This window comes from Protopterus annectens, chromosome 10.part0, assembly GCF_019279795.1.
Source record: "Protopterus annectens isolate FY-2018-M chromosome 10.part0, PAN1.0, whole genome shotgun sequence".
Lineage (NCBI taxonomy): Eukaryota > Metazoa > Chordata > Ceratodontiformes > Protopteridae > Protopterus > Protopterus annectens.
In genome coordinates, this window is record NC_056744.1 from 294,710,486 (window position 1) to 294,736,478 (window position 25,993).

The following is a 25,993-nucleotide window of genomic DNA, read 5'->3' on the forward strand; positions in this document are numbered from 1 at the left end:
GACTTGGACTGCAATTCTAATGGCAATAGAAAGGTAGCCTGGTATGTCTGAGTTGGGATACACATAGGTAGTCTTAAGTGAGAATTACTTGTTGTAGCTAGTTGTTTCATTTGTTTCAGATATCTTTTTACTTTTGGCTAACTGAAGTGCATTTTTACATTAAGAAGCCTGAGTCTGAAATTTGAGTACCAGTAGCAAGGTAGCCTGGTCTGTAGAGCTGGGAAAAACATGGGGTGGCTTAAAGTGACAATTACTTGTAGCTAGTTAGCATCTTTTCAATTCTGGATAACCAAATTGTGTTTTTACATTAAGAAGACTGGGATTGCTATCCTAGTGGCAGTAGAAAGGTTGCCTGGTCTGTCCAAATTGGGAAACACAAAGGGAGGCTTAAAGAGAAGGATCATTTCATCAGCCAGAGGGCTTTTTAATGACTTAATTGTTTGGTGTTGATCTTCACTTGAGAGCTACTTTTGCTGTACTTTTATTTTACAAAATTCCAGGATCATCCATTTTGTTGCAAAAAGTGTTTACCTGGTCCCTCTGACTTGGGAGGCACTCCAGGGAGTTCAAAGTGTAGTCTTTCACTAGCCAGAAGGCATGGGAATTAATTTTCAGCTTTTTTATTTTTTAATCTGCTATAAATTAGACATTTTTGCAGCTGAAGTTAGCAGTGTCCTGTACAGTAGCAGATGCTTACTTTGTAAAATTTAGCCATAAAGCTAGTACTTAAGACTTTAACCAGTAACACAGAAATGCTTTGCGTGAAGTTACGCTTAGGATAGCTAGTTAACGCATCGAACAGCACTAGTACCAGTTCACAGCAATAAATAACATCTAGTCTTATCCCTAGAACCCACTCAGGTGACCCCTGTAAAACCAAGTCACTAAACTGTAACAGCCCAAACCTAACACAAGTCCTGACAACATAAATATGCAATTTGCTAATGTCACTGTGGCCAACTTGCTAGACATTATTACAGAAGTACTTAAAAGAAACCTTCCCAAACCTCAAAGACCTTCTAAGCCATCAAATGGCAATAACTACCCTCAGCAATCACTAGAGCACGCACCAAAAGCAAAATCTACCAACTCATACAAGCCTACACCCAGTGATGACCGAAGAACAAATCCTATAAGACAAGCAAACACTTTACCTAGCATGCTTGTTATAGGGGATTTGACTGCATGACACACAGATACACCTTTCTCACCAGGCAGGACAAGGAGAAAATAAAGATTTGTTGCCTATCTGGTGCTAAGATCCATAACATCATGCACACACACTCACGTCACTGCACCCCAGGTACCACTATGATTCTATCACAGTCCACGTAGATGTAAATGACCTCAGACATACTCACCAAACTATATGAAACGAGACATTATGACTCTCTCCAAATATGTGGCACAGACATGTATGTGCCTTGCAGTGAGCAGCATTCTACCTGCACCAGGAAAAATGCCACAGTGTGAACAGAAAAATGACTGATTTTAATAATTGGGCTAGGTTTTGATGTCACTCCAGGGGGATCCAACATCTATCAGCGTGGAAGAACATTGTTAACAGACCACATTGTTTTGCTAAGTATGGTCTGCAGCTGCCCCCCTGGGCTTTTGGACATTGGCTAAAACTTTATTTACCCCTTAGAGCCTTTTTAGGTAATGTTACTAAAAACTAATGTCTTTCAGCTTTTCCCGGTTAGGGGTCGCCACAGCGGAACTCCAGTCCGCTAATGATTCGCAGTGGATTATTACGGTGCCGAGTTGCCAGCCCGACGCCCAACCTTCAAAGAAGGAACACCCATTCACGCATGCATCTACCTGCATGTCTTTAAACATCACTCGACCGCGGGTAGGACATGCAGACTCCACACACAAGGCGCTCCAGCCAAGGATTGAACAGGAGAACCTCTTGCTGTGAGGCGACCCCTAACCGGGAAAAGCTGAAAGACATTAGTTTTTAGTTAACCGCTGCATCACCATGACCCCAACACCCTCAAAGCAAAATTAAGGTGTTACTGGTCAATGCTAAGAGCTTAAACATTAAACTAGACACCCTACAAGCTCTCTTCATGCTGGAGAATGTGGACATCTGTACTATTACTGAGACTCTAGTTAGAACAACAGAAAGTACTCTGACAGTGTAAGGCTATACTGAGGTCCACATATTTAGGCCAACAGCAGCACAAACAGGGGCTAAAGGCAGAGACATGTAGAGCTTTGTTAGCAACAAATACAACTCCAGCTTGGTTAGACAGGATGATGCTCTAGAGTTCATCCACATCCAAGTGTCCACAGTCAAGGTTCCTTACCATGTCCTGGCCAGCTACAGGTCCCTCTCTACAACTCAAGAAGCTCACATTTCTTAAGTAGACCTACTAGAGATGCTCACCATCCAAACAAATACCCTATTAATGAGAGACTCTAAGGGGTGGGAGGTTGGCATAATGGTTAGGGTGTTTGCCTTACACAGCCACAAGGTGCAGGGTTTGATTCTCACATGGGGCAATTGGCTAGGCTTAAAATGGTCCACAAGGGCAGTTAACCTAGTACTAAAACTATGAACTATTGAGGATTGGGGGTTGGCATAATGGTCAAGGTGTCTACCTTACAGACACAAGGTACAGGGTTTGATTCTCACATGGGGTAATTGGCTAGGCTTAAAAAGGCCCATAAGGGCAGTTAGCCTAGTACTAATCTATGAACCTATGAACCCCTCTACAGACTGGTAAAGGTACACTACCTCTAACTCACAGGCACAACATTTCCCAGACTTTATCAACACCAATACCCTGGACCAGATACAGCACACTCCAACCAGAGGATCAAACATACTGAACCTAGTAATCACCAACATGGGAGAGCATTGTACCCTCCCCTGTGACACATCCTCATTGGTAAGGTTGAGCCACAAAGCTGTAAATGACTGCATTGAGGCTGCTGTACCATAAGTAAGCCCAAATCTAAGACCAAAAACAAACCCCATTGGTGGAATCCTTACCTTAACAGGGTATGTATAGCACAAAATAAAAAAAAAAAACATGGCCAAAATCAGAAAGAGCAACTCTCACAGAGACAAGAGCTCTCTGATTCAACTAAATAAGAGACTATGAGGTCTAATAAAATCCAGCAAGGCCAATTATGAGGTCAGGGTAGTCTGCCAGGCTAAGGACATCCTTCTTCAGCCATGTCAGGAACCTTAAAGGTAACATTCAACGGTGTGCAGAACTGGTCATAAATGGTACAACCTTCACCGATAAGGGTGAAATCACAAATCTGTTGGCTGATAAATTTAGCTCTAACTTCACCCCCAATCCACCCCACTACCCCTTGTGAAATCCCTTCTAGTATCTACAGCTATCAACAGGGAGCAGGTCCTGGCAGTGCTTGCCAAAGTCAAAAACACTGCTTCATTAAGTTCCAACAATATCGCCGGTTGCCTTCTAGATAGCCTAAAACATGGCCTAGTAAGACTAAATGAGACACTTTTCAGCTACAGCCACAAAACAGGTTCCAAGCCAGGTGAATGGAGGGCAGCAACGATCATCCCTCCTTCATAAGGGTGGACCATCAACTGACCCTGGGAACTACAGACCCATCAGTCTAACAAATCTAATATGCAAAGCCACGGTATAAGTTATCATGGAAATTATCAATATGGGCACTGGCAGCCTACAGACAATGGATCCATCCCAGTTTGGCTTTGTTAAGGGAAGTTCTTGCCTACTAGACTTCTTCAAGTGGGTCATCAAGGCTACAGATGAGGGGAAAATGGTGCATACTGTCTACCTTGATCTGGTAAAGGTGTTTGACACAATACACCACTCAGGTATTATTGACAAACTTTCAGACATATGCATAAATCCTTACATAACTCACTGGATTATTGGCTGTCTCACAGATAGGATCCAAGGAGTCAGGATTAGTGAGACTACCTCTACTTGGAGACCAGTCACCAGCAGAGTACCCCAGGGCTCTGTGCTGGGCTTGCTCTTGTTTGTCATCTACTTCTCAGAAGTAAAGGCTAATGTCAAAGGCCTCTGGCTCACCAACTTCACAGATGACTGTAAATTAGGAGCTATCATAGACTCCTCTCCATGATATGGGCATCCTACAAGAGGATCCAACATAAACAAATGACTGGTGCTAAAGCCATGGATTAAAACTCAATGTGAGGAAATGCACTATAGTGCCCTTTGGGAAACTGTCCACCCAAGGTAATTACTGCATTGATAAGACACCTCTAAGAGTTGGGTCAGTAGTCAGGGATCTGGGAACATGTGTACACAGTAATCTGTTCTTCAACCAAAATAAAGCCAAGCTACTAAGAAAACCATTCTATTTTGCCCAACTCATAAGCAAGGGTATAGTTTCAATGTTTAAGTACATTAAAGAACCACTCTACTCAGCTATTATCAGATCCAGTACAATGCCCCATTTGGCATTTTAGCAACCATACACTTGCAACAGCAGAACGCCCTGAAAAGTTCTTCACCAGGAGTATTCAAAGTATGAATACCCTGCCCTACACAGATCGTTTTATGGCCCAATTTCTGTACGCAATCTCCTACAGGTTACTGAGAGGCGATCTATGCCTAACATATAAGGCATCTTCAGATCCAGCTCTGATGGATCTACTGCACATCTAAAAAAAAACTGCATTACATTCAAGGACCTGAACTTTGCCCGTGACATAACTAGAACATGCTGGAGAGACCAATATGTGTTTCAAAGAATCCCCGCACTATGGGAACTGCTTCCCATCCACATGAAGTAGAGTTCATTATTGACCCTCTTCAAATAAAACTTTGATCACTGGATGGAAAATTGCAAATTCATCCTGGTCTGGCCCCAAAGTTTCAGATTGATAGAAGTTGACAGTAAGTAAATTAATCCCCAACTTACATACTCCTCATAACCCTTGGCTACCTCCTTACTAACAAACCCCCACTATGCAGGTCTCCAAGGTACTCGGGGACAAAAAGTTGGGATGCACAGCAAGGCTTATAAAGACCCTGCTGGTCAGAAGCCCAGTATAATATTATGGACCATAATTTATCAACCTACTTGCAGAACACATTCCCAAAACCTTTCCTGCACCCTGCTACTACCTCTGCCTCTATCCTGTTTACATATTCCACACCACACCCTTGAAATGTATTTTTTACTAATAACTCTGCTTAATATTTTTCACAAACATATCTACCCCTCTCTCCCACTTCTCAAAAACTCAATGATTACACACCTTATCACATCCACTTATTTTATTTGAACACAATTCCACACCTTAAAATGCCACATTTATAAAAATGACTTTTTGATGCATAACACACTCTGGCAATCCATGGAGTATATAAACTTTTATTCAAAATGAACTAGCACATTGGCACAAACCTTCAAAGTTTCATGAAACACAATTTTCAATCCCATATTTAAAAGAAGAAACAACTAGTCAAAAAGAAAAGCAATTTAAACACTACTTAAAGTGCTAAAATACTATAATAAATACTTCATACATAATTCATTATTTAATTGCTCTGGACATAAAGTTTTATAAATACAAATAAACCAGGCTTCTTTTTTCAACAGAATGCCTGAAACATTAAAAAGCAAGTCACAATTATAACGCAGATATACCATTGTATAAGTAAGACCAGTAATATCACCGTTTTATTTTTCATTAAAATATGTAAGGCTATCAGACTGATTAAAATTCTGTTTTTTATATCGAATAAACGCTCTTGTACTCTTTTTTGTAACTTGTCTTTTTGTCTATCATTTTCCAGAAGAGCAAAATATAGCATCCACTACAGATCTGCATAAGTCAAAGCAATTCTTGCCCCTATCCATGTTCCCCGAACCTGCCTGCAATAAATGTTCAAAAAAAAACCCATAATAATTATTAGTTAGACCAAATTCTTTTAAGAACTTCATTTTCCCTGATATCTAAGCATCTCTCCAAGAAAAAAGTAATTAGCTCCCAAACCTTTGTCATGGGAAATAAAAGAATATAAACTGCACATATCTACAGTAGAATAAAAAGAAAGAATCTTGGCAAACTGTTCCACTTATTTCACTTAAAAAAGATCTACTATCTTTTACAAAAGATGGCAATTTTATAATGAAGGGATGCAGAACAACATCCAAAAACACCCCCAATCTATAGGTTCATAAGTTCATAGGTAGGTACTAGGCTGTCTGCCCGAAGGCATTTATAAGCCTAGCTGGAATGTATTGGCTTTCGCCACCCCCTTAGATTAGTTCCCATGTGCCTCTGTCCAGCAGAGCCATTGAAGTGATCCCTGGGGTAAACGTTCTGTTTCCCATCCACTCATCAAGGTTTCTCTTGAAGAGAGTTAGCGAGGAGCTCTGCCTAATGTAGATTGGAATCTTGTTCCAGAGCATGGGAAGTCTCTGAGACAGGAATCTATCCCTCCAGCACGTCCTATTTATTGTTGTGGTGAGGTTTAGATACCTGGAGCGTGTGGCTCGAGAGGATATGGTTTTCTTTAGGTGGAGCATGTCCATCAATTCTGGGTTGGACATGGCCTTGTAGGTCAGGCAGAGATCACCTCTGAGTAGGCGGTATGCAACTGAGTACAGCTGGAGTTTCTTCAGTTGAGCTGAATAGGGCATCTGCTTGAGGCCAGTGATCCCCTTGGTGATGTACTTCTGTGGTCTTTCCAGTTGTTGCAGGTGTCTTGTAAGGTACATCCCAAATGGGGCATTGTACTCTATGATGGGTCTGATGAGTGATGCGTAGAGGGGCCCAATGACCTCTTTCGATCTGGATGCAAACCCTTTTGTGATTAGGTGGGCCACATAGGATTTTATAAGTACTTTGGCAATGTGATTATCAAAGGAGAGGTTACTATCTACTTGGATCCCCAGATCCCTTATTACATCTTCCGTATTTAGGGGGCTACCACCTATGTGGTAGTTTGTGGGTACTTTGTTTTTTTTCAAAGGGGATGACTATGCACTTTTTGACATTTAGCTTGAGGCCATGGTTTTGACACCAGGTATGGGGGATGTCTGTGTCAGCTGGAGAGTCAGTTATAGCCCCTAGTTTGCAGTCGTCTGCGAACTTGTTCATAGGTTCATAGGTTTATACTAGGCTATCTGCCCTAAGGCATTTATAAGCCTAGCCCAAATTTTTGTGGCTTACGCCACCCCTTATATGAAAAAATACTGTGCCCATTAGTTTGTTGTGCCTCTGTGCAGCAGTGACACAGAGATGATTCCTGGGATAAACCTGCGATCCCCCATCCACAGGTCAAGATTTCTCTTGAACAGAGCCAGCGAGGTGCTCTGCCTCACATGGACCGGGATTTTATTCCACAGCAGAGGCAGCCTGGGACACCGTCAGGTCCCATTGACGCTGTGTTTTTGGCTTTGGAGAGGACTGTTTTAACCTGAGTGTCTGTGATTTCAGGGGCACTACATTCTTCTGGGGATCCAAGTAGATAGTAAGCTCTCCTTTGATAATCACATTGCCATAGTCCTCCTGTGCTTGCCTGTACCTCTGAGACGTAAATGCCGAACAGGAGGTGTCCTAAGAATGAGCCCTGGGGAATGCCACTTGTAACCAATTTAGAGTCAGACCTAGCTCCGGCAACTCTTACCATGTGGGTTCTGTCCATGAGCCGGTTGGCAACCCATCTCGTGACGTACGGGTTTATGTTCAGGATGGTGGGCTTGTCTATAATACCTGAGTGGGGAATGGTGTCGAAGGCCTTTACGAGGTCTTGGTAGGCTGTGTGGACCACATTTCCCTCATCTATAGCCTTGGTAACTGTCTCAAAGAAGTCTACCAGGTTTAGGAGGCAAGATCTGCCCTTAATAAAGCCGAACTGGGTAGGGTCCAGTGTTTGGAGGTTCCCAATGTCTCTGTTAATGAGATCCATGATGATGCTCTCCATAGCTTTGCAGACCAAGCTAGTCAGGCTTATAGGGTGATAGTTCCCAGGGTCCGTTGTGGCTCCACCTTTGTGGAGCAGAATAACCGTTTCTGTGTGCCACTCTGTGGGCACATAGTCTGTGGAGAGGCTGAGTTTAAACAGTGTGTTTAGGTGAGGGGTTAGTTCATCTTTGAGCACGTGTAGGATGCAGCCTGGGACACCGTCAGGTCCCATTGACGCTGTGTTTTTGGCTTTGGAGAGGACTGTTTTAACCTGAGTGTCTGTGATTTCAGGGGCACTACATTCTTCTGGTATGGTTATGGGCCCTTTTGGGGGTAAAGTTTCCAGTATGTTGGCAATATCAGTCGGTTCAGTGTATTTTGTGCCATTCTGCACTAACTCCGAGCAGATCTGAGAATTACCTTGTGGTTGTCTTTGGAGTCCATGGCAATTTTTCTTTCGAAGCTAGCCTGGGATGATTTTATGAGGGAACCCAGTTTCTTGCTGATACTGATCAGGGATATCTTCCTTTCTTGGGAATCCATCCTTCTTCCACCCTTTTACTCTTTTCCGTACTAGTTTCCTCCTTCTATTGTATAGCTTGTTTATAGCAGGGGTCCACCAGAGTAGTTTCCTTTTCTTGGAGGAGTGAGTCTTGGTTTTGTTTGAGATAGCATGATCCATGCATTCTTGTAGGTGCCCGTAGAGTGCATTAGTAAAGGATTTTGCAGCTTGGACAACATTATCCTTTAGTATGAGGGCTTGAAACTTCCCACCTAGGTCTTAAGTAATGTGAAGCTTGCTTTTAAAAGGTTTTGCACAGTGGCGTCTATGACCGGGGGTGGTGGCAGAAAGTGGATATCCAGAGTGATTAGTTTATGGTCAGACCTAACCAGCGAGGAGTTGACCTCCGGTGTGGAACACCGGTCGCCCATGTTGGTGATGACCAAGTCCATTATGTTGTTACCTCTGGTGGGGGTGCTGACCAGTTGATCCAGGGTGTTTGAGTTTATAAACTGTAGGAAATGTTGGGCAAGGGAGTTTGTACTTGAGTAGTTCTCCCAGTTAATGTTTGGTTAATTGAAATCACCCAATATCAGGGTGTTTGGTAGGACCTTTATGTTTCCAAGCATTTCCAGGAATGCAGAGTGGGGGCCCTGGGACATGATGGGTGATAAGTAGCAAGCTATAATTTGAATAGCAGTTTTGCCCGTTGTTAGTTGCACGTGGATGATCTCTGAAGCATCGTGCTGTGCCACTAACCTGGAGGTGTAGGTATCCTTGATGAATATGGATACGCCCCTGCCATTTGTATTTCGGTCCGGGTTTTGTGGCCAAAATGTATGGTATGAGTTGTAGCCTGGTAGTGCTGGGGTGCTCTCTGGAGCCTTAAACTAGGTTTCTGTTACTGCACATATATCAATTTTCTCCATACTGAGGAGTGCCTCGAGTGCATGCATCTTGAGGTTTAGACTTCTGGCATTGAGTAGCATTACCTGCAGATTTTTGTTACTTGCGCTGTTTACGGCAGTGGGTTTGTCTTTTGAGCCTTGCCTAGAAAAGGCACTATGGGGGTGGCAAGAGCTTTGGCCAATATTCGAAAGCCTAAGGGTGACAGGTGCAAGCCATATCTAGCAAAGTAACGTGGCTTATCGAGCATGTCATCCCAGGCTGACAAGACACTGGATCCCCTTTGAATGACACCAGAAGTTTAGCCAACTGTTGAAACTGATAATTTTTTTCTCTACATCGTGGTATCATTCTTGGTGAGGGCAGGATGCTACTCAGGGTCAAGGTTATACCAGCCTGGGCTACGTGATCAGAGAGCTCCTCCATGTCTCTTTTCATAGTCCAGGGAGGTACGTCTCAGGTTATTCACACCAACATGGACAATGACAGAGTCATATTTGTACTTGTTATGGAGTGACCTGAGTGCTTGTGTTATGTGGTGGATCCTGGCATCTGACAGGCAGCTAACAGTAACCTTCTCCTTGTTCAGCCTAGTGAGTGGGACACCAGTGTGCCTCACTATAGAGTCACCTATTACTAGTATGTTGGGTATGTTATTTTGCCTTAAGGGCTGTGATTGCGTGGCACACCGGTTTTGTGAAGTATGTGTTTCATGGTTTGCGTTGGGGGGGGTGGAAGTTGCTTGGATGTCTGCATTGTTGGTCTCTGTTGCTTTTGTAGATTTTTATTTAGAGCCTCCGAATATGTTTTTGTGCATTTATGTGTGTTTTTTGCCGGTGCTGGTTTCATAGGTCTATGTGAGACTGATGGGGTGATGCAAGTAATTTCCTTTTCCTCTTGACTGCCTGGTCCAGTCTTGGGTTGAGAGAGCTTAGCCTCCAGTTTGGCTGTATAATTGCATCTCTAGCATGTATTAGTGTTTGGTGGAAGGAGGAGAGGGTTGTCTGTGTACATGAGGCAATTGTAACATTGCCTCAAAATGCCCAGATTCACCAGTTGGACCGGATCTAAGGGATCTCCTACCTGTGACTCTATAGATCTACCTGTGGAATTCAATTCATCCTTATGAATTTTAGAAGTCTATGCGCTGTTTAGAGAAATAATTTTTGCTTCTGGATGAGTATTTTAAACAGAAAGTTATTTTTGATAAGAAGTACATAGATTTTTTTTTATAGCCAGAGGAGATTTAAATAAGTTTTTGGTGTGTTTTAATCATTTTAGGGTCATGGTGGTACAGTGGTTAGCATTGTCACCTCACAGCAAGAGATTCTCCCATTCTATTCTTGGCTGGAGCGCCTTCTGTGTGGAGTCTGCATATCCTCCCCGTGGTCGAATGACATCTAAAGACATGCAGGTAGGTGTGTGCGTGAATGGGTGTGCCTTCCTTAAGGTTGGGTGTCAGGCTGGCAATTCGGCACTGTAAAAATCAGATCAGAGTTCCGTTGTGGCGACCCCTAACCAGGGAAAAGCCGAAAGACAGAGTGATAATTTTGATTTGTCATTTACTTGCAGTTTACATAGGAAAAGTATGCATTACTTAGACATGAGAATTTACATTCATGAAGGTTGCATACATTCTACTCCGGAAACTGTTCACAGTTAATACTTTTTAACATGCAACAAGTGCTCATTCCGTTCATTTAATTAAATCTCTTCCATTTGGGTAGCTATTAAGAGCTACAACTCTGTCTGAATGATGCTGAATTTGTCAAGGTAGTTGGTGAAACAGCAAACGGTTATTGATGAGAGGCTAGACAAATTTACAGTTAATTTTCTCTAGGGAGCAGTTAGAAGAAGACAGAATAAAACGATCAATGTTTAAGATTAAAAGAAAAGATGCTGCATGTGACTCTAGAGAGGAGATATACTTTGTAACCCGGCAGGCCCACTTTTTTGAGGGAATTTCTATGACTTCAAGCATGAATTGGTACTTGTTTAAATCTGATGAAGTTTTGTCTAATTTAACACTCAAAACTTCATAGAGGAATTATCCTAGTATGCGTGTGTGTATATACATACATATAGCATGTGTGTGCGCACACACACACACACACACACATATATATATATATATATATATATATATATATATATATGGGTCTACTTCTAAATTGTGAAGTTTCAAAACTTCAAATTTCGTACGGTCGAGACCATAAGATCTAAGTTTTGAAACTTCAAAAACTAAATTTAAAAAAATTGGGAAAAAATGTCTTTTTTTTTACATTTTTGCAGGGGGGGGGCAAGGGAAATCCCCCTTGCACCCCCACACCCCCTGCTAATTAAATATACCAACTCTGAGACTGCACTACAGCAAGGAAAACAGTAAATATGCCATTCCATGTTGTACTGTGATCTCCAATTAAACCGTCCTAAGTTTCAAATCTTTGATCTTATGTTCTTGACCATAAGAAATTCAAAGTTTTGAAACTTCAAAATATAGAAGTAGACCCCCCCCCCCCCCACATATATATATTACAGTGTTTTGGCACTTTAAGTAGTGTTTAAATTGATGTTTCTTTCATCTAAATGTGGGGTTAAAATTTTTAAGCACCTTTGAGGGTGTTTGCTGAAGTGCTAGTTAATTTTGAATAAAAGTTTGTATGCTCCATGGATCACCAGTGTGTGTTATGTAACAAAAACTTACCATATCCACTTCTCTACATACCTTCTTAGTCATCTTTCATCATACCATATTCCATCCTATAATAATACAGCATTAAACGTAGGGACAGCCTGTGCACATCCTACATCCAGTTTCTCAAGTATAAATACACAAAACTCTTCAAAGTACACCCAAAACTTAAACAGAAACACAGTTATAACAAAGCTACTCTACAGCACGCCAGAATGCCCAGCAAAGCTTTAATTGTGTAGATACATCCACCCCAACTCTGGACCAGCAAGACAATCTCATTCCAACAACACCCACAAATAATCCATTCCGTACTCACCACAGCATTCCATTGCAACAAAGCAAGATTAAAATAATCCACATTAACCTTCACAGCATCCACAACAAACGGACTAAACTGCATGCTTGAATCAACCATCATTTTCCTGATATTCTCACTAGTACTAAAATGTTTGATTTTAATCTAACAAACTTCTTTTGATCTCTGACCTTGCCCTATGCATTGTTATTTGGGTTTCCCTTGTTTAATTTTTCCAGCTCTTTTGGGTTTCTAATACCATGACAGGAATGGACCCCATCCCTAATTTAAAGTATGTTTAAAATTCATAAAATTAGTATTGTTTCAGTCTTTGATGTTAGCCAGAAGTGCTCTTAGCAGCACTCGCAATGTGCCCAGAAATGACTCCTTCTGCAATTCATATGAAGTGACATGTATCGGTAACATATCTAAATAAGATTGTAAATTCTTTTTTTTATAAGACCTGTTGCGCCTCCTACTATTGGAACTGTCTGGATATCCATTTTCCACACTGCTATAATTTCCTCCTGTAAATCCTGGTATTTTATGACTTTGTGTCGATCTGTATGTAAGACATCATAGTCACTGGTTGTAGCAATTTCAGTGATCAATGTTACTTTTTTCTGTTTTTCATGGACTACTGTATCTGGTTTTCTTGTACTTATGTTTTGAACTCTTGGTATTGGGTGATCCCATGTGATATAAACTTCAGCATTTTCTATAATGTCTTGTGGCTCATGTTTCCAATGATCTTCAGCATTTTCAGTATTATAATGTTTGCACAATCCCCAGTGCAACAGTCTTGTCACGTTATTATGCCTTTCAGTAAACAGTCCTTCTGTCATTAGTGTATCACACCCAGCAACAAGATGTGAGACTGTTTCCAATTCTGTTTCACAAAACCTGCATTTGTCTGTTTCACCCACATGTTCAACGGACTTAGTAAATCAACATCTAAGCAGTCCACTATCCTGTCCCACCAATATTATTAACCTTTCATCTTTTGGTTTAAATTCACCTCGTCATAACCATCCTGCATTTGATCATGATCGACATGAGGTTGTTCCTAGAGTTGTCTGTACTTGCAACTATATTTATGCATTTTCCAGTTTCTTGCCGTCTCATCTGACCCTTCACCTTATATTCTTTCTTTTGTTTTTTGGCACATACAGTTGCTGCAAGATTTTTCATTTACTTCTGGTTTGATTTCCATTCCCACTTGACATTGATATGCTTCTGCTAAACTAAAAATGGAAGTCATCTTAGACTTATTCTCCTCATATTTCCCCAGGGAGAAGTGAAAGGTATCACTTGAATCAGTCAGTGTTAAACTTACACCCAGCAGACACTTTATAGAGTCAAGGACAGACCATAAGGTGGTTGGTCATTATTTTTTCCAGAGTCTCCCTCACATACCATGGGACCTCCTCTTCCAGCATGCAAATACAGGATGGTGATTATATTTCAGATTATTTTGAAAATATTCAACTTGTTCTAGATCTGAAGAAGTCTTTACTTACAAGGCAGAAGTACTCAGCTGTTTTATTCACAATCATTGCTGTTTATTGTCTGCAATCTTTTTACATATTTTTCTAGCTACTGAAAAGTAATATTATTCAGCTTCTACTGAATAAAGAAAAAGGTTTATCTAGAAGAAAATCACTACATGGATTGTGCTGCCAATTTGTAGTGGCACCATTTTTTTTGTTTTTGTTTTTTTTTTACAGATTTTGTTTTTTGACCCTTCTTTGCTTTACTTCTGTGTTTGGTTTAGCAATACTGAAGAAAGAAGCACAGTCCAAAGGAAGGAGAACATAAACACGGATAAGTGAATAATAAAAATGAAGATGATTTTTTTTCTGACAGGCACAGATCAGGAATGCTACAAATAGTCACACAGAAAGAAAATAAAAAGAAAGAAAATATGGAACATAAAGAATGCCTAGGACAGACACAAAGCAATTCTACTAAGGGGCAATCAGATGTAAGCATACAGTAAATATAAATGTAAGTTTAACAGACAGGGAAATGATATGTGGGCTGGGTTGAGTATTCATTCTGTGCTGTCAAATTCTACCTTCCTACACCTCCTTGCACACATCCAGAGTGAAGAAATTTAATCACAGTTTTCATAAAATGTAACAAATAAATGATCAGTCTTACTACTGCAACAAAAAAATATGTCAAAAGAGAAACAGACAGATGAATGCGGAAAAGTAAGTTCATATAAGGGCGAGAGTTTATTAGACAGGGATTAAAAAAAACAAGAAGTGAGGACATATGCTGGTTCTTTATTGGTAACACCTATGAAATGTTTTTTCACCGTCTCTTCTGGTGGGCAGACTTTAGATGTAAATATATGAAAACCAAAGACAAACATCAGCCCATGATGCAATGCACAGAGCCTAGTGAAATAATTTTTCCACAAGTGCTGTTTCCCCCACGCTTGCTGACCATAAAGCATACTCAGCAGAGGGATGGCCCAGACAGCAGACACATGGATGGTTCGTCATTTAGGCAGCCATGAGAGTGCTTCATGCCCTCAGCAGCACTGCTGCAAAAAAATGGCATTTGTTATGGCCCAAACCTCAATCCTTAGTGGCTGATGTGAGCATCTGTGTCACTGCAGGGGCATTAATTTCCCTTCCTCATGTGTAAAACACCACACACACACATATGTCCCCATGAGGGTTACTGTCACCAGTTTGGGGTTTCCAAGCCTACATCCTCCTTGTCCAGAATTCTGACAACAGAATGGACACAGACATACAATTAGATTCAAAAGCTGAGAATACTTGCCCTTTATCTACCCTATGAGCAAGAAACTAATTTTGAAAGTTAACAAATACAGGGTACCAGAAAATATTGCCCCATACATATGTATTGTACAAATATATTTAAAGTGGCCAAGATCATTTACTTCTTTCCCTGTCAAAACTTATGTCACCAAGTTGCTATAACATTCTGTCTACTAAGACAGCTCCAGACACTCAAAGTGTTCATTTACTGTGAGAAATCAAACTGCTCAGAAAATGTCAAAGTACATCAGAGACTCCTATCATAAAAGTATTCTACCACATTCAGTTAGAAGATTTCCCCCTTGTTACTGCCATTAAGTATCTAGGAAATTATAACAGCCTTAAAAAGGAAAGAAAGCTTTAAAGTAGGAATGAAAGCAATAATCCTCTGATCTTCAGTTACCACTCATTCTTTCAAGTGCTGATGACAGTGTCTCACTGTATTCTTTACTCTCCCCAATGCCAACATTCTTTTCAGTCATGCCCGTTTACTAATCATTGTTGTATTTCTCAGCATTATTCTTCCAGCACTGAGTTTTAAAAAGAGGACATCCATGCTTTAATACTTAACAGATAATTACATACTGCACAGACATGCGTACTCACTTTCACCGCCATGATCTGCCCGCTGGGGGTATGCTTCATTTTTTCCACCACTCCGTAAGCACCTCGACCAAGTTCTGTAATGGGTTCTAGGTCATCTGCTTTCACTTCAAAATTCTGTAAAAAAACAAACAAAAAAAGGAAACGTACAGATATTCATATTTCTACTCTAAAATATTTAAAAAATCCCATACTTGAGAGTTTCAAAAAAAGCATAAAATTAAATGCAGTATACACCTAAGAGCAACATATTACATACAGCAATATATTAATTCTACATGTACAAAAGTATTAAAAAGGTGAATTTTTGCCCAAAGTTGCAGTATACTCAGGGGATTATTATCTAAAGTTAGGAGGGGTAATGTCCCCAGTGTGAGGGTAGTTTGCATGGATCACCTAAAGAATAGTCCCCTTCAACATCTTTGAGATCCTGGTCTTAGGGTTTTTCCTCCATTTTTCTCTCATTTCCATTGACAATGAAATTTATTTAGAAAGTCAGACTTTCTAATCCAGAGATAATTTTGATAGCCCCTCCCAGCCATGCCATGTTCCAGATGATTTTTTTTTTTTTTTTGTGGACACACCACTTCAAGTTTCACCATAGGCGAGACTTCTGACCTAGCTGTCTAGATGAATGCACTCAGATTCCCATGTGCTCGGTCTGACATCTTGATTAGTCCAGTACCACTGAAAGTGCAGTCAGCAGTGCTGCTCAGTATGGTAGTTTCTATTATGCCATTCTCAAAGACATCTTTTCTGTTTAGGCCACCTCATGAAATCTCAAACCTTTTTCTCCCCCAATTACAGGCGTATTTGGTTATCTTTTTTAAATGTATATATAGGCCACAGGTATTCCTACATCAAAATTCATTTAGTGAGAACTTCTAACCTTCATTCAGGTCAAAACTCCATGTCACTGGCTACTCTCAAAATTTCTGTCACTTTTCTCCAGTTACAAACTTATTCCATCTGTGGGGCATTTACATCCTGATGGAAAAAATGATTCCACCTCTGTCTGATCTACTTACATCTGAAGAATTAAATATTTATCCTGGAAAACCTTATTTTTGGTGGCAATAAAGTACAGTTGTGTACACTTACCATAAATGTAGATGTTCAAGTGTATTCACTGTTGCAGTCATCACATTTGGGTTATCCTGCCAGGGGTAGCCCTGAGTCGGCCCGAATACCAAAGGCTTAGTATTTCTGCATCGGTTGCTGTCGATTTAAGACTGACTGACGTCACGTCACCAGTGGTATAAAATCAGGCAGCCGACACCATTACATCAGTTTTTCTTTTGCCAACTGTCAGGAGCCCCCAAATAGGGGAGCTAGGCTATAGTGGAAGAACATCACCAGTAGAAAGTAAATACCAAAAATTCCCTGTAAGGAGAGAGGAAGAGATAGAGAGAGAGAGTGAGAGAGAGAGATAGATAGACAAGGGGGATGGGGGGGGGACCAGGACTGCAACAGTGAATACACTCGAACATCTACACTTATGATAAGTGTACACAACTACACTATGTTCTTCATGTTTCACTGTTGCAGTCATCACATTTGGGTTGATTTCCAAAGCTGAAGAAAAGGGGTGGAGGCAGTCAAGAAGAATGGGGGATGGCTAGAATGCCCTGCAAGACTGCAGTGGCAAAGCCTGCCCTGGATTTGGAGAAGATAGGCATGTGGCAATGCTTGGTGAAGGTATGAACAGAAGTCCATGTTGCAGCCTCCGGGATGTCCCTGGTGGGGACCCCTCTGAGAAAAGCTGCAGAAGTGGAGGTTGCCCTGGTGGAATGCGTCTTGACCTCCTTTGGGGGTGGTTTCCCATGCTGTTTGTAGCAGAAATGGATACAGTATGCTATCCATTTGGAGACTGTTTGTTTGGATATGGCCTTGCCCTCTGCCCCTGCTGCAAAGCTGACTAGCAATTGGTCCGTTTTTTCTAAAAGATTTAGTCCTATCCAGATAGAATCTGAGCTGTCTGTGCACATCTAGAGAGTGCAGAATCCTTTCCCCCTTCTTTGGGTTAGGGAAAAAGGTGAGCAAGTGAATGGATTGGTTGAGAGCCACACTGGACACCACTTTAGGCATAAAGGATGGGTTAGTCCTGAGGGAGACCCTGTCAGCATGGAAAATGATGAAGGGCTCTACAGCCATGAGTGCTTGTAGCGCTGAAACTCTTCTAGCTGAAGTGATGGCCAGAAGCAAGGCTGTTTTCTAAGAGAGGAATTTTAACTCTGCTGATGCTGCAGGTTCAAAGGGGGGTAGGGTGAGCTTTTCCAACACAAAGTTAAGGTCCCAAGCTGGGGTAGGATCTCTTCTAGGTGGCCTTATGTTATTAGCTCCTGTTAGGAACTGTTTGATGAGAGGATGTGAGAAGAGAGGTGGCTCTGTGCTGTAATGAGCAGAAGATGGCAGAGGCAAGAATTTTAATAGAAGAGAAGGATAGACCCCTGTGTAGTAGGTCTGCTAGGTAATCCAGGATAAGAGGTAGGGAGGGCTGTGCTGTTTCGGCTCCCTTAGCCTGGATCCAGGTGCAAAACCTTTTCCACTTGTCAGCATAGGATTTTCTAGTGCTGGGGCGTCTGGCCTCATGTACAACATCTAGGACTTGTTTGCTTAAGCTGGTAGCTTGAGGAGAGGTCAGGGAATAAGCCAGGCTGCCAGGTTGAGGGTATGCAACTTGAGATGCATGAATTCTCCATTCTTCTGGGTCAGGAGTGTTGGGATCTGAGGTAGGTGCCATGGTGGCAGGGGTGACAGGCTGCGCAGCAGTGGGTACTACTGCTGGCGTGGCCAGTCTGGGGCAATCAGGATTGCCCTCGGTTTTTCCTCCCTTATTTTGAGCAGTACCCTTGAAATGAGTGGTAGAGGGGGAAATGCATAGGCTGAGAGGTTTACCCACTGGAAGGATACAGCATCCACTTTCCAGGCCTTGCTGTGAGGTTCCCTGGTGGAGAATTTGCTGAGCTGATGATTGGAGTGAGAAGCAAAGAGAGCCACCTTCGGGGTGCCCCATTTCTGGGTTACAAGGTTGAAGGTTCTGTGGTCCATCTGCCACTTGTGTGGGTCTAGCATTTTTCTGCTTAAGTTGTCTGCCAGAGAATGTAGGGAGCCTGGCAGGAATTGTGCTACCAGGTGTAGTTGTATGGCTGAGGCTGTTTGCCAAAGGGTCATGGCGAGTCTACACAGAGGATAAGAGTGAGTCCCTCCCTGCTTGTTGATATACCACATCACCGTGGGGTTGTCTGTTTTGATCAGTAGAGGCCCCGGGGAGAGTAGGGGTCTGAAAGCTGTCAGGGTGTGCTGAATAGCTAGCATCTCTTTTAGTTTGATGTGCAGATGTATTTGATTTGGGTTCCAGTGACCCTGAATGCACCTGCCGTCCAGGTGTGCACCCCAGGCATAGTCTGATGCATCTGTGGTGAGGATTTGGGCGGCGTGGGGCTGTGAGAAGGGAAGTCCCTTGATGTGGTGGCATGCTGCTATCCACCACAGAAAATCTTTCCTTAGACAAGGTATCATTGGTATGACAGTTTCCAGGTCTTGAGAGTGTTGACACCAAAGGCTTTTTAGGTACCATTGTAGTTTCCACATATGCAGTCTGGCATATGGAATGAGTAGAATGCAGGAGGCCATGAACCCTGGAGCTTGCAGGATTTTCCTTGCAGATAACTGGGTTCTGGTGGCTAGTTGAGAGAAGTAGCCTGTCAGGTAGGCTTGTGTTTCTGGAGTAAGGAATGCCATCTGGGATGCTGGTGTCCAGGCTTGCTCCCAGGAATACAATTTTTTGTGTGGGTACTAGTTTTGATTTTGTTTCATTGATTTTATACTCCAGGGAGGACAGTAGGTCCTTTACAAAGGTCAGGTGCTGTAACAGCTTTTCCTGACTGTCTGCCTGAATCAGGCAGTCGTCTAAGTAGGGGTAAATCTGAATATTCCTTTGTCTGCAAAAAGCAATGGCTGGAGCCATGCATTTTGTGAAAACTCTGGGAGCAGTGGATAAGCCAAAGGGAAACGCAAAGAACTGAAAGTGCATAGATCCTGCCCTGAAACGTAGATATTTCCTGCAAGAATCCCTGCTTGGGATGTGTAGCTAGGCCTCTTTTAGGTCTAGGGTGGCCAACCAAGCATCCTTGGAAAGCATAGGAAGAAGCTGATGGAGGGTGAGCATTTTGAATTTTGGTATCACCAGAAAGGTGTTTAGAATGGACAGATCGAGGATTGGTCACCAGGTGCCCTCTTTTCTGGGTACCAGGAAGAGTCTGTAATAGAATCCTTGGCCTATCTGGTCTGCAGGAACATGCTGTATTGCCCTCATGGAGAGCAGGGAAAGGACTTGCTTTCTGGCCTCTGCCCACTGGTTTGGAGAAAGATCTGGGAATCTTTTTCGGGTTCGCAGAGTGTGGAAATAAAATCTGTATCCCTAGGACACTATGTTGAGGACCCATTGGTCATTGGTAATAGAGGCCCAGTTGTTTGCATGGAAGGAAAGTTTTCCTCCTAGGGGCACAAGCAGGTGGCCAGAGGTAAAGTCATTGTGAGTTCAACCATAAGGGGGTGGCTTAGCACCCCCTGTTTTTGAAGATCTTAGATCTCTGCATTCCCTGGGGCTGCTGTCTGGGGGGGGGTCTGCTTCCCCTGTGACTGGGCTGAGCTGGCCTGGAGGGGGCCAGAAAAAAAACAGCGCTTGGAGGAGCAATGCCTACTGAACCTCGTAGGCTGGACCTGTAAAAAGTCTTTAACTGTCTGCATAGATTTAGCTTTTTCTTCCATCTTTTTTAAGACCTCTTCTGCCTCGGTGCCAAACAAATTGTCTTTGTTCATTGGTGCGTCCAATAATTTTGATTTGACATGGTCTGGCAAGGTCTGTTCCTTAAGCCAAGCATGCCTTCTAAGGACAGAACTAGTGACTGCTGCCATGCAAGATGCTTCTAGGGTGTCAAAGCCGTGTGTGCAAGGTGTGCTTAGTAACTTGGCTTGCAGAATGTATAAGTTCTTGTAATTCTTTATTTTCTGCACAAGCAGGAAAGGAAGATATTTTTTGTTTGAGGAGTTTCATGGTATGCTGCTGATATTTCAGCATGTGGAACTGACAATTTAGTGCTCTAATAGCAAGAGTAGCAGAGGTGTATACTTTTTTACCCCATTTGTCTAAAGCTCGGGAATCCCTGTCTGAGGGGATGGGATTCTTAGCTGAGGCTGCTTTAATTCCTTTAGGTCCTTGAGAGATGACCTCTGGGTTAGCAGTAGGATTTTTGAAAAGGAATTTGTAAGAGTCAGGGACTCTGTAGTACCTGTCAAGTTTCCTGGGAGCAGGAGGAAGGGTGTCAGGAGTCAAACTGGATTCCATAATAACATCATCAACAACATCCAGGACAGGAGGAATGGCCAAAGGTCTGTGCTGTGGTAAATCTAAGAATTCCCTGAGTCTCTTTTTTGACTAAGGATAGTCCTGACATTCCCATTGGAAATGCTCCCTTAAAGTATGATGGGTTTCACCAAATGAAAAATCTTCAGGTGGAGAGGCAGAAGAAATGGATTCCTCTGCATCGGAATCCTCATAAGCAGAGAGGGGTTGCATGTCTTCATATTCAGAAGCATCACAGTTATCGGACTCCTGTTCAGATAAAACTACTGGGGACAAGTCTCTTTTTCTTTTGGAAGGAGTAGCCTGGCTTCCCCTAATAAGCATAATAAGGTCTTCCGCCATTTTAAGTATTTGAGATTGAGACAAGAAAGCAGGTGGCTGAGCTTGGGTCGTCTTTTTTTGGGGCGTAGTTCATACCCTGGGCCTTGGAAACTCAGTAGTTTTAGAACAAACTGAAGACGCGAAAGAAGTCGTTGGTTTGTGCCGAGTATTGGTAATGCGAAGTACTTCCTTGGAAGCTGGTGCCTGCTCAGCGGCTTCAGACCCAAGCAAGGTAGAGACATCCGCAAGATCCTTAGTCGAAGAAGAGTCTCGCAGCATACCAAACTCCAAAAGGGTCTCAGTAGTGGCCTGCGAATCCACAGAAGTGGACATCAGGGGCTGTGAAAGCACCTCATTGAGGACCAGAGAACTGACGACTAGCTTAACAGAAACGCTGTCGGCCGTTTTGAACCTGTGCTGACGTCTCTGTCTTTATCCTTACATTTTTTCAGAAGATCGGTGGTCAGATGGCTTACCAAAGCCATATCGGAATTCTAGAACTGAGAGCGAAAATATATAGCTACAATAAGGGCCCAATGGCGTATAGTTCCGGTATTTAACAAAGCACAAAAGCTACAGCAAGGGACGTCGTGGTCTGGGCCATAACAGGTGATGCAGTAAGAATGGAAGTATCGGTGTGGTATTTGTTTTCCACAGGAGAGACAATTGTTAACTTTTTCTGACATTGGTTAGAGCAAGAAAAAAGGATCCCCAATGGGGTACTTAGCTTTAGAAAACTTCAACATTAATTCGGAAATGAAAACTCAGGTAGCGGCCGACCGGCATTCATGTGAACTGCTTCTGGCTCCTCGGTAAGAAAGACTGATGTAATAGCATCGGCTGCCAAATTTTATACCACTGACGACCTGACGTCAGTCCTGGAGTGACAGCAACCAACTCAGAAATACTAAGCCTCTGGTATTTGGGCCGACTGAGGGCTACCCATGGCAGGATAACCCAAATGTGATGACTGCAACCATGAAACACGAAGAACATCTACTATCAACAGAATTTCTGATTCCTAAGTCTTCTCAGTCAAGCTTCCTTACATAATATTTTATAACAAGAGGGCCTCATAGTGTACAAATCCTTCTTTCATGCCAAAAGTAGCCACTGAATTTAACCTGAACCACCCTTTTCGTTTGCCTGTAATCATTTCAGTATTTTAATCAGGACAGTCTTCCTCAATGCATGAATGACAGCAGACAGTTCAGGTATAAAAAAACAAAAAGTACAGTTTTGTACCTACCATAAATGTAGATGTTCGAGTGCTTATACAGCTGCAGTCATAACAGATGGGTTATCCTGCCATCAGGCGGGTCCTCGGTCGGCCGAATTCCAAAGTCTAGGTCCGGCGTCGGTTGTCGTCGCTTCTTCCCTGACGTCAGTGCGGCAGGGGTATAAAAGAACCAGCCGACGACATTTTCTTCAGTTTTTCTTGCCCCAGATGTCAGGTGCCCCCAGAAGGAAGGCAAAACATAAACTTATGTAAAAATGCAATGTAATATAATCAAACAAACAGTAGTTTGCAAGCAAATACACCATAAAAGAATACCCCAATCAGGTTGTATAAGGAGGTGTTTGTCATAAGGCCTGTCCCAAGAGGGGATGGAGGGAGGGAAACCTGGACTGCAGCTGTATAAGCACTCGAACATCTACATTTATGGTAGGTACAAAACTGTACTATGTTCATCGTGCATACAGCTGCAGTCATAACAGATGGGTAGAATCCCAAAGCTAAAAAGGGGTGGCAGGCACTAGGTGGAACTAGGAGGAGCAAGGATGCCCTGCAAGACTGCTGTGGCAAAGCCTGCTCTAGATTTAGAGTAAAGTGGAAGGTGATAGTGTTTGGATAAAGTGTGCACAGAACTCCAAGTGGCTGCTTCCAAAATATCCTTGGTAGGAACCCCCCTGAGGAAAGCTGCAGAGGTAGCTGTGGCTCTTGTGGAGTGGGATCTGATGCTTGAAGGCACAGTTTTTCCATGAAATGAGTAACAAAAGCGTATGCAGTGGGCTATCCATTTTGAGATTGTCTGTTTGGAGATAGCCTTTCCTTGAGCACCTGTAGCATAGGACACAAAGAGTTGCTCTGATTTTCTGAATGGCTTTGTCCTGTCCAAATAATAACGAAGTTGTCTGTGAATATCCAAGGAATGTAGTAGTCTTTCCCCTTTGTTTTGTGGGTTAGGATAAAAGGTAGGTAAGTGGATAGTCTGATTCAAGGCTACACTGGATACTACCTTTGGCATAAAGGAAGGGTTGGTTCGTAAGGAAACTCTGTCCTGATGGAAAATGATGAAAGGTTGCACAGCCATGAGGGCCTGTAGTTCCGAAACCCTGCGTGCTGAGGTGATAGCCAGAAGGAAGGCTGTTTTCCATGACAAATATTGCAGTTCTGTTGAAGCAGCTGGCTCAAATGGAGACAGGGTCAGTTTTTCTAAAATGAAGTTGAGGTCCCAAGCAGGTACTGGTGGTTTCCTTGGGGGTCTTATATTCTTAGCCCCTCTGAGGAACTGCCTTAAGAGAGGATGAGAGAATAAAGGAGGATCAGTGTTGTATTGTGCAGAAATGGCTGAAGCATGGATCTTGATGGAGGAGAAGGAAAGTCCACTGTTTAACATCTCAGCTAGGTACTGTAATATTTGAGGTAAATTTAGTACCCAAGGGTTCTGGCCCTTTTTCTGATTCCAGGCACAAAACCGTTTCCATTTGGCGGAGTAGGCTTTTCTAGTAGAAGGTCTTCTGGCCTCCAAGATGACATCCTGCACCTCCTTGGAGAGGAGGTTCTGTAGGGAAATCAAGGGATCCTCCATGCGGCTAGGTTGAGGGTTTTCAGCTGACTGTGAAGAGTTTTGAAGTTGTGCTGGGTCAACAGAAGAGGCACTAGAGGCAAGATCCATGGTGGAGAATGCGTCAGGCTCTTCAGGAGTGGATACCAGTGTTGTCTTGGCCAGTCTGGAGCAATGAGAATCATCTTTGGCCTCTCTGCTCTGGCTTTTAATAGAACTTTGGGCAGCAGAGGAAGAGGTGGAAAGGCATAGACTGTCAATGTTGTCCAATTGAAAGAAAGTGCGTCCACTTTCCACGCCTGTGGATGATAGGTCCTTGAGCAAAATTTTTTCAGTTGGTAATTTCTGTGGGTAGCAAAGAGATCTATGTCTGGCTGTCCCCATGCCTGAATTATCTGTGTGAAAACGTGAGGATGCAACTTCCATTCGTGTGGATCTGTCATATTTCTGCTTAGGTTGTCTGCCAGCGTGCTTTCCTTCCCTGGCAGGAATTGTGCTTGAAGCTGGATTTGCAATTCCAGAGCCGTGTTTCAAAGGGACATGGCTAGTCTGCACAGGGGGTATGAATGAGTTCCTCCCTGTTTGTTTATGTACCACATCACTGTGGTGTTGTCTGTCCTTATCAATAGCTGGCCTGGATGCAGTAGGTCTTTGAAAGTCATAATAGCATTTATTACTGCTAGCATTTCCTTTTGATTGATGTGTAGGTGCTTCTCTTTTTGGGACCATTTGCCCTGAATGCACTGATCTGTCATGTGCGCCCCCCAGGCGTAGTCCGAGGCGTCTGTTGTGATGATTTGATTTGCTTGAGGCATGCAGAAGGGGAGACCTATGTTTCTTTGGCATGCTTGAGCCCACCACAAAGATTCCTTTTGAAGACATGGAATGAGTGGTATAATTGTTTCCAAACTGTGGCTGTGTTGAGACCATAAGTTTTTTAGGTACCACTGAAGTTTCCTCATATGCAGCTTTGCACATGGGATCAGCAGGATGCAAGATGCCATGAATCCCAGAGCCTGCAGGACTTTCCTTGCAGTCAGCCTGGTGAAGGTTGCCATTTTTCTGAAGTATTCAGATAGTTGCCCTTGCTTCTCTGGCGTGAGGTAGGCCATCTGAGTGTTTGTGTTCAAGCTGGAACCCAGGAAAATTATTGCTTGAGAGGGTATTAGTTTTGATTTCTTTTTGTTGACTGTGTATCCCAGAAAGTTCAACAATTTCATTACAAACGCTAGGTGTTTCAGAAGTATGCGCTTTCTGTCCGCTTGGATCAGGCAGTCGTCCAGATATGGGTATATTTGTATCCCTTGAAGTCTGCAGAAGGCAATTACTGATGCCAGGCATTTCGTAAACACTCTGGGCGCAGTAGATAAGCCAAAGGGCAATGCAGAGAATTGATAATGGGTTGAACCTGCAAGAAATCTGAGGTATCTTCTGCAATCTTGTCTGATAGGGACATGCAGGTATGCCTCCTTGAGGTCCAATGTTACCAGCCAAGACTTCTTGCCCAGCATGGGAAGAAGCTGCTGTAATGTGAGCATCTTGAATTTTGGTACGAGTAAATATGTGTTTAGGATGGATAAGTCCAAAATAGGTCTCCAATCTTTGTCCTTCCTTGGTACCAGGAATAGTCTGGAATAAAAACCTTGACCCTGTTCTTTTGCAGGTACCTCTTGAATAGCTTTCATGTCCATGAGAGCTGAAATTTGTTTTTGTGCCTCTGCCCTTTGATTTTGTGGCAGGTTTGGCATGCCTCTCATTTTTGGAAGGGTGTGAAAGTGGAATCTGTAGCCTCTGTCTATAATGTCCAGGATCC

At 42.7% G+C, this 25,993-nt stretch overlaps 1 protein-coding gene across 6 annotated transcripts in view; it reads right to left on the bottom strand.

Moving 5' to 3' along the window:
• Positions 1–25,993, bottom strand: part of LOC122813050 (dual specificity mitogen-activated protein kinase kinase 6) — a 751,080-nt gene that overhangs the window by 216,537 nt on the left and 508,550 nt on the right. For all 6 annotated transcript variants that reach the window (XM_044085167.1, XM_044085166.1, XM_044085165.1 and 3 more), the window contains exon 4: positions 15,706–15,819. In XM_044085167.1, coding sequence (XP_043941102.1) covers positions 15,706–15,819 — 114 coding nt within the window. The remainder of the gene's footprint in view (positions 1–15,705; positions 15,820–25,993) is intronic.